The 15,415-nt window shown below is 56.8% G+C and overlaps 3 protein-coding genes across 3 annotated transcripts; 2 read left to right on the forward strand and 1 right to left on the reverse strand.

The window, feature by feature from the left end:
- Positions 1–309: 309 nt before the first annotated feature.
- DCS_06916 (VHS domain protein) lies at positions 310–1,934 on the forward strand (the record flags this gene model as incomplete). The annotated part of the gene is made up of 5 exons (XM_040804203.1): positions 310–321; positions 472–867; positions 924–1,382; positions 1,467–1,623; positions 1,693–1,934. 5 exons carry the CDS (start codon positions 310–312, stop codon positions 1,932–1,934), a joined length of 1,266 nt encoding a protein of 421 aa, XP_040654307.1.
- An 8,961-nt stretch (positions 1,935–10,895) lies between these two features.
- DCS_06917 (zinc finger domain-containing protein) lies at positions 10,896–12,330 on the forward strand (the record flags this gene model as incomplete). The annotated part of the gene is made up of 3 exons (XM_040804204.1): positions 10,896–11,310; positions 11,377–11,516; positions 11,599–12,330. The coding sequence occupies 3 exons, from the start codon at positions 10,896–10,898 to the stop codon at positions 12,328–12,330; spliced, it is 1,287 nt and encodes a 428-aa protein (XP_040654308.1).
- A 1,133-nt stretch (positions 12,331–13,463) lies between these two features.
- Positions 13,464–14,411, reverse strand: DCS_06918 (uncharacterized protein; the record flags this gene model as incomplete). Its single annotated transcript, XM_040804205.1, has 1 exon — positions 13,464–14,411. The coding sequence occupies one exon, from the start codon at positions 14,409–14,411 to the stop codon at positions 13,464–13,466; it is 948 nt and encodes a 315-aa protein (XP_040654309.1).
- Between the last annotated feature and the right edge of the window lie 1,004 nt (positions 14,412–15,415).

The following is a 15,415-nucleotide window of genomic DNA, read 5'->3' on the forward strand; positions in this document are numbered from 1 at the left end:
TTCCGACCCTGAGCCCTAACGGCAGTCCGACAAGACAACAGCCCATCCTCCCCCTCACCGACCGGCTCCTCCGTTGAACAGCAAATCTGAAGACACTGTACGATTCCCGTCTTCGGCACCTTGGACCTGGTCGGCCGGCTCTACGAGTGCACCACGGACAGCCTCTACGGCTCCCCAGGAGTGCTGTTCGCAGCAGCACCTGGGGCAAGTGTCGTCCCCACCTCCCCCTGTGGCAGTGCCGGACTGGTGGAAGCTGGGCCCTGGTTCGTGTGCATTCGAATCTGAATAGGAGCTGAAAAAGAGCTCAGCATGTTCTCGCAGGTATGAGTACGCAAATCGGCCTTCTTAAGCTCATGGGCATTTCGTTGCCGTCTCCTCCTTCCCATCGACGCCCGGCCCCCCCTCTTCCTCCCCATCTCGGGGCGCGCCATTATACACCTCGATCATTTATCCCCCGCTAACGTCTCGCAGAAGAAACCTTACTCGGCCGTCACCGTCACCATCGAGAATCTGACGTCCGAGTCGTTCGCCGAAGACGACTTCAGCGGCATCCCCGACCTCGTCGAGGTCATCAAGCTTCAGGTGTCAGGCCCGACCGAAGCCGCCCGTGCTATCCGTAAGAAGCTAAAGTACGGCAATGTTCACCGCCAAATCCGCGCCCTCGTTCTCCTCGACGGCCTCATCCAGAATGCCGGCTCGCAGTTTCAACGCAGCTTTGCCGACGAGCCCTTGCTCGAGCGCCTGCGCGTCTGTGGCACCTCGCAGCTCTCCGATCCGGCCATCAGGAAGAAGTGTACCGAACTGTTCCGTGAATGGTCGCAGTACGCATCCACCCCAGGCTTGGAAAGGATCGCGCGTCTGTACAGGGTAAGCTTGCTCAAGCCGGAAGTGTGCCTCGTGCCGGAGCTGATGCTTGATTCCAGGAGCTGCCGAAGCGCAAGGTTGCCGTCACGCAGGAGAGGTCCAAAGTCATCCGAGAGACCGAGAATCCTTTCGGCGATGACGAGGAAGAGGAAGCGGAGCGCCGGGCCACTCAGCGGTCTGCCGCAGCATCCTCGTCGGCAACTGCCAACTCGGACCCTACCATGATGTACTCCGGACAGCCCCATGTCAAGCGAATCGGCAGCCCGGGCTGGGGAGAGAAGAAGGACAAGGACAAGTCCAAGTCCAAGGCCAAGGGCAGGGGCCAACGCAAGCCGTTTAATCTTGAAGAGGAGAAGGAAAAGATCAAGTCTGTCATCGCCGAGGCCTCCATTTCGTCAACCAACCTAGCGAACGCGCTCCAGAACATCAACCGTGAGAGGGAAAGGATTTCCGAAAACGACGTGGCTGTGCATCACTTTGAGACTTGCAAGCAATTGCGACGGCGAATTCTGCGCTACGTATGCCCTCCGTCGATCCCCCACCCCATCCCCTGCAGGCTTTTCATCCAAATACTTGCCGCCACGGCCTAACATGGATACTAGATATACCATGTGGAGAGTGAGCAATGGCTGGGCAGCCTGCTCCATGCCAACGACCAGCTCGTCCATGCTCTCATGTCGTTCGAGCAGCTCGATCATTCGATAGACGCCGACAGTGACTCGGATGATGAGCTAGCTGAACAAGCTCACCTTTACAGGAGTATGTCGCCCACACCCATGGTCCTACTCCCTGGGCTCCTCCTTCATTACTGATTGCCGTATCTGTTAGTGGCCACTCAAAAGTCTCACGAAGACCACGTCAGTTCGGTCACTTCTCCTCGAGCTCCGGACGTGTCGGGCCTCTCCCTCGAGTCGAAGAAGAAATCCCCACCTCCTATTCCCAAGCCAGCACCATTCCGAATACCTCCGCAGCCGTCACGCGCCGGAAAGGCTCCCATCCGCCCCGCGGTAGTTCGCAAGGATGAGGACGAGGGTAATGATCCCTTTGGGGACGAGAATGTTATTGAATAGCCAGCACATCAACATACGGGGCCAAAGGGGCGTTATTCCACTTTGGCCTGTGCACGCTGGCAAAGTGCCTGTCCTCGACGTGATCCCTTCCAAATTGGGCATGCGCACGACATAAATGGCATCGGGCGGATGGGAATGCGACTGAGAATGCGGACGATGATGAGCTTGCAAGACGATGCTAAGGAGTGAGTCATAGGAAACCTGTATATGTACAACAGCCGAGATGCAATCATCGCATTCGGCTACCGAAAAAGCAGGCCCTGTGGGGGACCGAGGGAGGCAAATATATATATATACTTTGCGCCTACTTGGTCTCTTCTCCATAAAGGCAATATCACAGAGGACGAGGGAACCTGAGAAAATCTTACGAAACTCGCTTGCGGATGGTGGAGAGTCGTGACGAGACACAACCATGACTTGTCAGGGATTTGGTCCGTCCCGTACAACGAAGACTTCGTGTCGGGCGGTCGAGATTCATTTGCACAGTTTCATTTTTGAAATTCTCTTGGTTGTGATCCGTACTATTGATCTAAATAACAGCTGCATGTCCCTTGCCATTTTACTTCCTTTTCCGAGAGTCTGCCATCCCAGTTCAGGTCGCTAGTTGGGTGATGTTGGGTGTAGGGTAGGGCAGGTCTGACAGGACATATTCTACATTTACCCTTGAGATTCACTGACTGTGCATTTTATATGGCGATCTTTGAGAATGAAAATTTCTTTTGCTCCTATAAATGGAAAACAATTCAAACGATGCCATATTGATTTTTGGTCCATTTCATGAGAAACCGTCATCATTGGTTTCACGTCACGGCACAATTGGAGCATGAGTTGCTTGGTTGACAAGCCAAGCAGAAACAAAGCACCAGCCTTTGTCTTTTTGTTCGTACGTGGTTTTCGCCTCCATGAGTTGAGTAACTGACGCGCATTTACTTTATTGTCTGCCCTTTTATAGGGTGGCTGGGCTGGCGATCAGTGCTGGGGAAGGAGTACGTGACAGTGACGTGGACATGGGCGTGGACTTGGGTGTGGACATGGACATTGAGCTGGACAGTAATCACGCAGCTCCTGCTTATAGGGCACATATAGTATACGAATCCGAGGGCTGAAAATGCGATGGCGGCGAGACCGGGTTGGATACTTCGGTCGGTCGGTCGGTCGTTTGTTTGTTCTGGGAAGCGTGACCACGTTGTTTGCTCCAGCCACGACGCCGACATCGTACATGGTGCAGACGCTCCTCTCCCGTTTCAAGCCTGTTTGTTGCTGCCCGCATGGCTCCGAGTGCAGGTATGACCTTGTCATAGCCATGCATGTGAGGCTGGAGAGCAAGGGTCAAGGGTGGGCTTTGCGACTCGGCGGGCGCTCCATCAGGCCGTTTCATCAGTCTCGCTCGCCGGCATTTCCAGATGAGACCTGCCAGCTGACCATATTAAAAAAGAAGAACAGAGGGGAGCTTCCAGAAGGCTTCCAGGTTTGGATGGGTAGCAGACGGAGTTGCCGGACCCAGAGGCAGCCACAGCCATGGCGTGCGTGCAGGTGAAGGGGCGAGCCGAGGAAGAGGGGGCGTCTTGGGTATGTTGACTGCATGTGCCAACAAGCCAGGTTGGCTACCTTAACGCTCATTGATGGGCCGGGGTGAATAGACATTCGAATTCGGCCATGCCGTTTCTTGTTGGCTTGTTTGTCAAGCATCTGGCTGTTAGCGCAAGGCTAAAATGGGGAAAGGGGGCGCGAGATTGCATTGTCAGCAGCGACTAGCAAGTCATGCTAGGTGGGATTTGCATGTTTGCTAGGACAAACCATGATGACGCTAAAGCGGCCAACGGCAATGATGGATCTGGGGGATCCCGCCCGGATTCGAGGGTGCCGCAAACCGCCTTGTCGAAAGGCCTAACGATGGGAGCAGATCGGAGGAGCCAACTCGGGCGGATGGCGCGTGGACCCAGAGCCTATTTTTGACCGAACGGGGGCACTCGCGCCATGGAGCGTGGTGGACAAAGGGACAGGTGGACGATCCGTCGAGGTGCCGATAGACGCTGCATTCGTGTTACCATCTGAGGTCCGAAAGAATGGCGTCGGTCGGTCGATGGGAAGCGTTGTATGCGACAATCCCCTGACGAGACAAGTGACTACAGCTTGCTCCCACTTGACTGCCATCGCCAACTCCAACCCCGAGGACGAGGTACCCGTGTGCAAGGCAGGCCTGGGTTCCGAACTACTCACCTGTAGGTGGGCCTCACCCGGCAGTCTTAGCAGCGAGACAGAGCTGCCCTACTCCGTAACTGCTCGGGAATTTTGATGGGTGACGTGTCCGACGAGCAAAATCCTCGGTGTGGTTTTGATAATGGTTCGCCATTGGTGCGGAACTTGACGCAACCTCGTCTCGTCTGCTTCACCAAGGAGCCCGCGATGAAAACCAAGGCCTAGCAACTAGCTAGTGCAGTGTACAGATGGATGGTGTGCAGGAGCTCATGGCCCCGAGAAACGGGGCATAGGGTGCAAGCAGATGGTTCCAGGCCTCACGTGCTCAATCCTTCATTTCTTACTTCGGGATCGGTTCACACGCCAGCGAGAGGGTGAGTTCACAGAAGGCAAGTGCAAATCGGTCATCTCCTTCCGGGCCAGTAGCGAGGGACGCTACTGAAGGACCACGGATAACATGCGCTAGGTTGCTCTTTCCTTTACAACGTATGTACTCCGTGCAAGTATGTAGTGTACCACCAATGTACTTGTAGATGCTACCAAGGTACCAGGTATGTCAGTAGTTAGTAGTTTATAGCTATCGTGGCATTCAGGGTGGCCCAGCCGCTTCACTTCCGTACCAGCTTCGGTCCCAGGTACTTGTGCCACGCGTGCTTTCATGAGACAGGTACGTGGCGAGAGATGCCTACGAGTACTCAGAAACGCTCCTGGTGCTCGTATCCCTTGTACTTACCCCTCGCACATCAACCTACCCCGAAGGGAGTGACGGGCACACGTGGCGCGGCGAGAATGGAGGGAACAAGACGCCGCGAGTTGGCAGCGACCAAAAAGGTATACCCTGAACGATTCACGACATGCATCAACACTCCGGCCTAAGCGCCGGAGCACTGGTAGATGATCCGGTTTGTGTGTGCAGTCATCCTTGTGCTGGTAGAACCGATGATTTGCTACGGAGTACTCCATGCAGAGCTGGTGGCTGGGTGGCGTGTTCAGAGGACGAGTCCAGCATGCAGCTAGGTAGTAGCAGTATCCATCTGCTGTAGTGTTTTGCATGGGCGGCGAATGGCGAGTCAACGCTGGCTTAGCTTTGGCTGGACGGCCGTATCATGGCCGTCGCAACGGTTTCGCATCGGCTCAGCTTTCGCGGTGGCCGGGAAGCTTGCGGTCTCTGGTGACTGGCTTGCTTGAAACGCGACTCCGGGGGGCTGCCTGGCTCCCAGAGATGCGGATCGGTGGAGCGCGACTCAGTGATCACTCCGTACGAGGAGCCCAGCTGAGCCGTCGGTACTGAGCAGGTGATGCTGAGCATGCCCGTCCCTCTACTGTTCCAAATTGGGGCCAGCCGGCCGCGTGGTGGGGCAGATGGTGGAAGCAACCGCCCTTCTAGAAGGCTGCCATCAGTGGCTTAGCACCAAGCCCATCCCCCCCCCTCATGCGCCGCCGCCGCCGCCTCTTGCCTGGCCTGCTGAGAGCCCGAAAGGTCGGCCAGTTGATCGAAATTCTCGACCGTCGACAGCCCCACGATGCCGTACTATCCGTTCTGTCGCCACCTGGATTGCCGCCAGGCCGTCGAAGTATCCCCCCTGCCGACCGTATGAACAGGAGCACCGGACTGACGAGTGCTCACCTTCAGACCGGAGGGACACGCGAATGAGCAAACCAGCTCCCCGGGGCCAGCAGTCAGACTTTGCATCACGGACATGAATTGGCTCAAATCGATGGGCGCCACGGCGAGCCAGGGAACATGCACTGTTCAGTTGTAGTTGTCATACACTGTGCAGTGCACGCCCAGGCAGGCCGACGGACAGGGTCGACGGGTGTAGTCCGCACCGAGAGTGTACCGAGAACACATTGTCAATTGTCAATCACGTATGTGTGAGAGTTGTGATTAGTATGGTGCGTATGAATACTAGGAAGTCAGCACGAATGTGCCTAAACCTTCATGTGCTTAGTGGTACGTGCCTCCCCGGAGTACTCCGTAATTTGTGACGGTTCCTACACCTACTTGTGCAGTACTGTAATAGAGGTAGAGTGCGGCTGGAACATACATGGCCGATGCGAGATCCGCAGCCGGTCCCTAATGCTTCTTGGTGGGTGCTCAACATGTGCAAGCAAGTAAGTGTAGTTTCGAGCAATGTATTGGAACGAGCACATGCTCCAAATAGCTACCTGCACCAGCAGGATGCGAGGTCCATTGTTATCAATGCCACCCACGCATGCGTGACGTATTCACCTATCCATCCATGCACGTGTCGAGTACCGGGTGCGTGCACCGCGGACGCTGATCCCATTGACAGGCCGCCGCTTTCATTATTTACCCTCTCGCAGCTGCAGGCAGGGATTCGGAAAAGTGACAAGGCAACCACTCCTCCCCTGCGTTTTTGTTTTGTTGAATCGACAGAGTCGGGGCCGCTGGGCCAGGCGAGGCAATCATGGTTGCTGCCCTTCCCTGAGCGCTTATTCCCCGCTTGACGGGTCGCAGCAAAGAGTGCGACTTTGCTCCGTACTTGCAGTGCATTTCGCCATCACGACCTATTCCCCACCATTCTCCTCGGAATATGGATGACCGTGGCTTGCGATGGTGGCTGGCTGCACAGCCAGCCACGGGGCGATGAGGAGCAAACATCGCAATGTAGTTGTACTGTATTACTCCGTACTGCAGCATCATGACCTGTCTTGGCCCAGGGGGGGGGAGTGGGGTGTAAGTATGACCAGCACAACCAGATAAGCGGCCGATTGCTGACGGTACGTTGTATGTTTCCCCGACAGGCGCACACGCCCGACCAACTAGGAGAATTCCTTGATGATATCATCCCGAGCTTGCGCTACCCGATCCCCCCATCAGGGACTCATCGTACCCTTGGCTTGCACCTCGAACAATAACGGTTTCGAGAGCGACAATGGGAATGCGCCTACTACACATGTGGCCGCCGTGGCAGCCAACGGGTAGCAAACAACCCTCAAGCGGCGCTGAGCGGCCACGAAGAAGTGGAAGACAGTAAGGCACGAGCTTGGGTGCTAGTGGGTGTGCAGGTAGCAAGTCACATGCACTGTCCTGACGCTGGTAGCTCGAAAGCCTGGAAGTAGCCGCCGGCCAGTCAGTCGAACGGAGCTGCGGCCATTTGTTCCTCACTCTTGAAAGCGCCTTTTCGAACCCTCCCAGATCCCCAGAATCGATGAGGGAACGGATGAATGGCTGGATGGAGGCCCGAATAGTATCGCCCCTGCCGACCCGGCCCTTGGGATGGGCGAGGAAGAAAGGCCTCCTCTGTCGTCGGCTGCGCAGACCGACTGCTTGCCGGCAATGGTCGCGCGGCGTGGGGGCAGGAAACGGCCGTTGCGCCACTGCGGTCCATCCGTCGTCACCCTCGCTCGCCATATTCCAAGTGTGCGCTGAGCATGGTGAACCTGGCACCCTGGGGATCCGATTCCTACGGATCTGCGTTTTCGATGGCGCGCGTTCGTATGGCGTCACCATCTTAGACCGGCTCGGGCTCCCCGTCTCTTGCTTCCAAGCTCGTATCGTTGCTAGCTTCATCATGCGTGCCATGCTGGAAGGAGCCGCTTCCCTTGCCTGCTCCATCCGACCGATTGCCACAAGAGACGCACAGTGTGACCCACTCCCCGGGGAGCCTCTGGCACTCGCAGCATATTCCTATTCTGTCGATCCGTTCCGACCAAGCTTTCTGCCTTGCAGTTACTCACTCGAGTCTCACAGCGTGCCTCGTTACCTGTACTGAGCAGGACGCGTTCGAGTGCAGTGCTCGTACGCTGTCCATGTCCATGCACTTGAGAACTGTACATGTTCATACTTTGTCACTAGCAGTACTAATTACAGCATAAGTACAGCGCGAACACTTTACACGTACAAGCACAAGCAATACATACGCCCCTGAACACGCACTCCGCGCCTTCCTTCCCTGATTTGCTGTATTTCGGAAGCAGGAGTGCTCAGGCGCACATCCATCAGGGTTCCTTGCTTGCTCCTCCTCTTCCTCTTTCTATTTCGATGCCTTCTCAATGCAGTGAGCGAGCATTTGACTCGTCGAACCAGCCAGCCATCCCAGCCATCATCCACCCCGCTCCCTCCCCACCCACCCCCCCGCGCGCTGCTGGCACCTGCCGTCGAGTTCTCTCTCTCACGCTGGCCCGCAATCGCGACTTTGTCATCACCCTGACTGGTCCACGGTCCTCCCACCTCCGCCTCTTCACCTCTGTTCCCTCGTATTCGCCTTTCACCACGAGTCTGAGAGAATCTGATTGCCGCCTTTGTATCCTACCTGCATCTCCCTCCCTTCGTGTCGGGACCGATTTCGGGTGCGGTGCGGGTACGGGTGCGGGTGTGGGTGCAAAGCTGGTACCGGTTGCCGCCTGCACGGATCAAGTTGCAAGAGACACCCTCCCAATATTCGAATGTACTGTAAGTACACCTACGCAAGTACTCCGTACTTAGCTCGTACTTACTCCGTACATGTACAACTACTTACTGTACGGAGTACTTTGCTTACTGTACAGAGTACATGCACTGTAGCTGTGTGTTTTCCTCGTAGTCCAAGTACACGCACGAGAGCGGCTGCGGCCATTCCGTCCAACAGGTGCCGGGCGTTCCTGCTGGAGCCCGCCGTAGTCGTTGGTCGTGGCGTGCCGTTTGCTCTCCGAGTCGGTACTTCCTCGAGCTAACGTGTTCGCCATTGCCCGAGGCTCGGAGCCTAATTGTCCTTGGCTCTCGGTTGAGCCAGGTACCGCGCCTCGCATCTCGCGTCTCTGCCGTGACCTCAATCACCGTTTCCGTTTCCGCCGCATGTCCCCGTTCATGCCTCCCCGAACCTGCTCCCTACCTCTGCTTCCATCGCTGCCTCAGCAACGGCGCACCTTTGCGCTGCGGTGTAGCAGAATTCTCCGCCACTTCGTTTCGCCATATTCGAACGACCAGGTCCTGAGGAGGAGGAAGAAGCCGTCCCCGACCTTCAAACGGAATACGGAGCAATGATACCTTGTTTTGCTACGGATCTGATTTTCCCTCGGATTTAACCCCCTGCTACGGAGTACAGTATGAGGCGCCTCCCAACGGCTGGTACCTGAGTGCGTCCGAGGAGTACCGACGGAGTACGTACTCGCTACCTATCCAGAGTACGCTGCTGCATGGTTCGGTGCAGTACGTGGTACTTACATGTACACCTGCTCGTTCCCTGCTCACCTACTATTAACTTGTACGGGCCTTGCCCTGTTTGATACGCTCTCGCACGCTACTGTACTTAGATACCCTGTCCTGTCGGTTGGTCACTCTCTGGGGACAGCAACCCCCCCCCCCCCCCTCCCCACCCGCCTCCAGGTGGGTCTCCAACTTCAAGCCTTGGCCCCTAAAAAGTTACGAGTAATACATCGTTCCGATCCTGGGACAGACCGACGTTCAACTTTTGATCCCGACAGCCCATGATATTTGACCTTTGCAAAACTCCACGTCGAGCAGCAGCATCGCAACCAAAATTTCCTACCATCTCTTCCGTTTTCTCTCGCTCAAGGACCTCCTGCCAACGGACCGACGAAAAGCAACACGTCTTGTCCTAATTTTTTACGACTCGGCCGCCTTGCCATTTTACATTGGAAGATCTCCCAGCGCTTCGACCGTTCCGCGAGCCCGACGTCCCCCCAGGCCTCGAACGGTGCGGCGACCCAGAATTATCGACCCAGAACGCTTGAACCTTTTCGAAATACCGCCTGCATACGTGTGCCGCCCATCGCCTCCAGCGCCGGCGCCTCGTCGTACCCCCCTCCCCTCGCCCAGAGGCGGACGGAGCGTGGCCGCCCCTCGCGACTTTCGGTCCAGGAACGTGGCCCGGAAGCCGCTTAATCGGCTCCGCGCTAGACTTTGGATTTCCAAACAGCTGTCGTGACGCCGCTTCGTGCCGTTCGTTGTACGGACTGTTCGACTGCTCAGCCAAAGTCACCCGTCCGTCCGATTTACACCCTCGCAGCCCTTCGTGACTTGGCGACAGGCACCTCCGAGGACCTACAGAGATAGCGCGATAAAGGAGGCATCACTTGATTGCTCACTTTCCGAATTCCCACGAAAACACATCGGACACCCTGCCTGCTCCTCCTCCCTTCCATTCTGTCTCCACAGCCGGCGGTCTTACATCGCAGCTCCGACGTGGCTTGGCTGCCGGCCTCCAACGTCGAGCAGCGGGCATCGCAAGACAACGAAAGCACGCGGCCGACGTGTTCAACTCTGCATCACGCGCGGTCCTGCCTACCGCCGCTCAAAGGATCATCGCTCCCACCAACCACCTGCAGCCTCCGGGTTGCCACGGACGCGAGAGGGTAAGTCGAGCCAACCCCCGAGTTGAGATGCTGTTGGTGGCGCCGTTGAAAGGTCTGGCATGCTGTTCGAGTTGTCACAACGGCCACGGAGCGGTCCATGCTCGCCGTAGTCCGGCATTTGGCTTCGTCTTCCTGTCGCCATCACGCCGGCCACCTGCTTTCCCGACGTGACTGCCTTGGACACCCCCCCTACACCCTCCGCCTCTCCCCACCGCGAGCTCTGTTGGTTTTGCTATTTCGCCATCGTCCTGGACACCTGGAGGCTAACGCTTGCAAACCTATCTAGCCTCCATTATTATCGCTGCCTCCTGGCTGTTTGCTCGTATGCCGTACCCCTCCCGAGCCCGACGGGGAGTGGAAACGTGACTGACGGGCTCCGCCAGACTGAGCAGTGATAAGACAGACCCCTGAGCCCACCGTTGGGTAATGGATCTTACCGCCATGCTGAATAAGAAAGGTGGTCCAGTCCCGCAACAGCAACAGCTCCCCGACAGTCCGGCAGACTTCCAGCTTCAACTTCCCTTCGTCAAGCAAGAATCCGACATGGAACGATCCGTCTCGCCTCACATGTCTGAGCACTCATCCTACTCCACGCCTCACAGCATGTCACGCTCTTACGGATCGCCGTCGGTCATGCAGTCGTCGATGCAGCCGACGATGCACATGCCCACCTCCATACCCAACACCCTGGCCATGAACACGTACCATGACATGTCGGGAGCCATCAGTCATGTGACGAGCATGAGCCTGCATCATTTGCCTCCGCATCAGCCCCAGCCCGAGCAACCGTTGAAGGCCTACCCGTGCAGCACCTGCGGCAAGGCCTTTGCGAGGAGGAGCGACTTGGCTCGCCACGGTATGACGCCGAGCGTCCTTTCCTTCAGGTGTCCCTCGCCCGCGTGCGGTGCTGACTGTGTGGCAGAGAGAATCCATTCCGGGGTCCGTCCGCACGTCTGCGAGTATCCAAACTGTGGCAAGCAGTTCATTCAGAGGTCCGCCTTGACCGTCCACCAAAGGGTGCACACGGGCGAGAAGCCGCATCACTGCGAAATTTGCGCCAAGGTATGTATTGGCACGGCAGCCTCGAACCGACGAGACAATTCGCCCCTTGATGCTGGCGGCTAACGCGAGGTGCGATCGGCAGCCCTTCAGCGACAGCAGCTCGCTTGCTCGCCACCGACGGACGCACTCGGGAAAGAGACCGTACAAGTGCCCGTACGCCGACTGCCAGAAGACCTTTACTCGACGCACGACGCTCACGCGGCACCAAAACCACCACAGCGGCACGATCGAGGAGGCGGCCGCAGCGACGGCCGCGGCCCTGGCCGCGTCCAAGACGAAACCGGCGTCCCAGGCTCGATCGGACGGGGACCACTTGTCCAACCATGGGTCGCCCCTGACGACGCCCTCGCCGGCGCAGAGAAACCTATCCATGTCGCCCAGCATGGACTTGTCCGGCTCCGGTAGCCTGAGCCGCCACGTGGGCGACTTTCAGTACATGCAGCAGAACGGAACGCTGCCTGTGCATCTCCGGCTCGGCAGCCCGATATCGACATCGTCGGCGGGCGGCTACAGTGGCAGCGGCATGCGGCCGACGTCGCATCCGACCGGGTACGGACCGCCGCCGATATTGGAGCCAAGTCTGGAGCAGCACCAGGCGGCACCGGTGAGCAATGGCAGCAGCCCGCACATGTCGAGCGTCGGATGGCCGTCCCCATCGCACGTGCCGGCGCCGACGCACAATGGCGCGAGTTTCGTGTACCCGGAGCCGGACAACTACCCCCACAACGCGGCCATGGGCCAGATGTACTACGGAGCGCCGCAGCAGCTCCGACGGCCGCAGAGTAACGAGTCCGGCCTCGTCCACATGGCCTAGGCGGACATGGCCTAGGCGGACATGTTGCCCGTGACGGACCAGGAAGGGGCCAGCAGCCAGTTGATGCGGCTCAGGCTGGAAGTGACGCAGCGATACGCCGAGTACCTGTTCGAGGAGTTTGTGTCGAGCGAGCGATGAGATTTTCCGTCGCCATTTTTTTCATCACCCAGCTGCCGTGAGGGATACTGTCGAGAAGGCAGGAAGCATGCGCCGCCTGCTCGATCGGTATCATTTTCTGCGGGGGCAACATGGCTGGCGCCCTTGCCGGTTCGCGGTGCGGGTCTCCTTGTTGTTTTGATTCCATTATTGTCTGAACATAGGCCTACGATTAGGCCGTCTCTGCATCCATGTCATCTGACCTACTGACCTCCTTGCCCGGCCTGTGTGGTAGACTGGCAGCACGGAGGTTTAGGGGCGCATTCTCGCTTTATTTTGCCCACAACTGCATCATGACTGGGTTACGTCTGGAGGGACACCTTTTCACGGGACAGGCCTGTCACGAAGTCGGTCACGCTGGGCAAGGACAGCCCGGGTAGATCTGCGCAGGAAACCGCGTGCCGGAAGAAGGGAGGAAAGGAAGCAAGCAAAGGTTGCGTTTGCGGTTGGACCATTGCTGTGTAGAATCGGCATTCGGAGTCACGCAAGCAAGTTATGAAGGAAAGAACGTGGTTTCGCATTACGTTGATTGCATGACGATCCCATCCATGAAAGCCAGCCGCTCTCTAGATTCTGTTTGAATGACCCCTGTGATGGATGATAACCGCCAAGGCGAGAACAAGTGCCAATAAATGCTGCTACGAATCAAGGAATTGCATGTATGAGACAGCATATTTATTATTACTAGCAAAAGTTGCCCCTTGCGTTGACTCGGACTCTTCTGGTATCATTATCTTGCACACGCAAGGCTCTTTGCTCGTCCGTGCTGGACTCGGCGGATAGTCTGCGCCAGATGGTACAGACGGACTGGTTTCTGCTGCATCATCCCATCAAACGCTAGTATATGCCCCCAACCCTCGGGAAAGCACTTTGCGGCACCTTCAAACGGGTTAGCTGTTCTTCTTCTTTCAAAACGCCAGTCAATCCCAGAAAAAAAACCGCCTCCACTGGGGGCGTCGTGAGACGACCCCCTTTGCTCAGCGGCGCAGGTTGCTGTAATCTTGCATCAAGTGCTGCATGTGCACATTGGTCGCCTTGCCCACCCTCTTGCCCGCCCGCTTCTTCTGCGACTTGGGTTTCGTACCGACAGCCTGTGCCGCCTTGCGTGGATCCTCGCTCGTTGGTTTCTGGCCGACACTGACGAGCTTCCGATGCATGTCGTCGAGGCTCGGCAGGGGGACACGGTGCCACATGACCTGAAACTCGGGCTGAACAGAGTGTTGGATGGAGGCGTCGTCGAGCCAGACGCAGCGGGGAAAATTATCCTTCTTGGTGCGCGTGACGAGGATCCGATGCTGCTGCTCGAGCTGACCGAGGACTTCTTCGCAGTCGGGCCAGCCGTCTTTGAGGTCCTGGACTTTGACGCCCGAGGCGTCTGTTTTCGCCTGGAGGAATGCAAGGAGCGTTGTCGCATCCTTGACGCCGGGTATGATGGGTCGGTGGCCGTAGGTGCCCGTCATCCACGTCTGTTCCGCGAGGCTCGAGTCCGGCTTCCACTCGACGCGGGGGTGGCCACGGAGACCTTCGACGAGCTCCTTCTTGTGTTCTTCCGTGTAGTTGCGCAGGCTGAGATGGTCGATGAGATCCGTCACCGTTTTGGGTTCGCCCTTCTTCTTCAGATAGTCGACAGCAAATGTCATCTGCGTCTTCACCTCGGCGCCGTAGCCCGTCAGCTGCGGCTGCGAGAAGGGCACCTTGGGGGCCGCATCTCGTTTCCGCTTCCCCGTAGGTGTCGTACTATCCGACGCAGCCGAGGGGGATGGCGATGGAGGGGCGAGCGATGGCGGTGCGAGAGAGGAGGAGGATGCCTTGGTCGCCTCAGGGACCTTGGGTGGTGCGGCCGACGACGGGTTGGAGAGCTTGGATGCGGCCGACGCGAGGCTCCCCCGGAAGGCGGACGACTGCTTCTCCAAGAAGGACGACATTGCGAGCGTGGGCCGGCCGCACGTGGTCGATGGCGGGAGGGTTGAGAGGGAGAGAAGTGGTGCGAGCTTATCAGCTGGCGGAAGTATATGGCGAGGCTGCCTGCTGTGGCGCGAACCCTTGGCCCAGCACGGGCAAGCCACTTCGAGGCGCAACGGCAGAACGTACTTAGGGAACCAAGTGAGTGCGCTTGCAATCTGCATTATTACATGATGCCAACCCAACGTGGCGTCGAAAACAACGGTGTAGGTATCTATCATGTAGGACAGCAGCCCATATCGTACCCAATCCTCCGAAGCAGCACTGGGAAATCTGTCGAAGGTATCGATGGCAATTCTTCATTTTCCATTCCATGACGCATTGAAACCCACTGTAAGTACTGAAGTACGGAGTACGGAGTACTCCAAACACCGTATAGGGTATTAAGTACAGAGTGCCCCGTACTACGTACCGAAGGTGTATGTATGTACAGTATATTGCAGCGTACCAGGCTCATGTACGGAGTATTACTTGTACTACATCAAAGGATATACCCAAGTACAGTACTCCGTACAGTAAACATGCCTTAAATTTGATCACTCAGATTGGGCGAATTGAGTGGAGGGGGAGCCTTGAGGCACGATACAGTAAGTAATGTACTCCGTACTTAATAAGTACTTGCATGAACTCCGTACTTGGTGTACATGCACATGTACCAGTGCCTTGGAAGTGCACACGTAATACTACGTAAAAGTACTCCGTACCTAGTACTATTTAAACATGTGAGGAGTAGTACTGAGCAGGCACCTAGGCGTGCTATAACTTACACCAGGAATACTCGTGCTGTACAGTAAGTAGATGTACTGGGTAGGTAAGTAAGTAAAGTATGTACTTACAGTATGCAGACCTAAGTCGGTAATACTTACTTGTAGTTGTACTTAGGTGCACATAGACTCACAGTAATACTCCGTACTTTAGTACAGACTCAATCGTTACATCTGAACAAGCATTGATTCATGCAAGCGCA

This window comes from Drechmeria coniospora, chromosome 03 (genome assembly GCF_001625195.1).
Source record: "Drechmeria coniospora strain ARSEF 6962 chromosome 03, whole genome shotgun sequence".
NCBI lineage: Eukaryota > Fungi > Ascomycota > Sordariomycetes > Hypocreales > Ophiocordycipitaceae > Drechmeria > Drechmeria coniospora.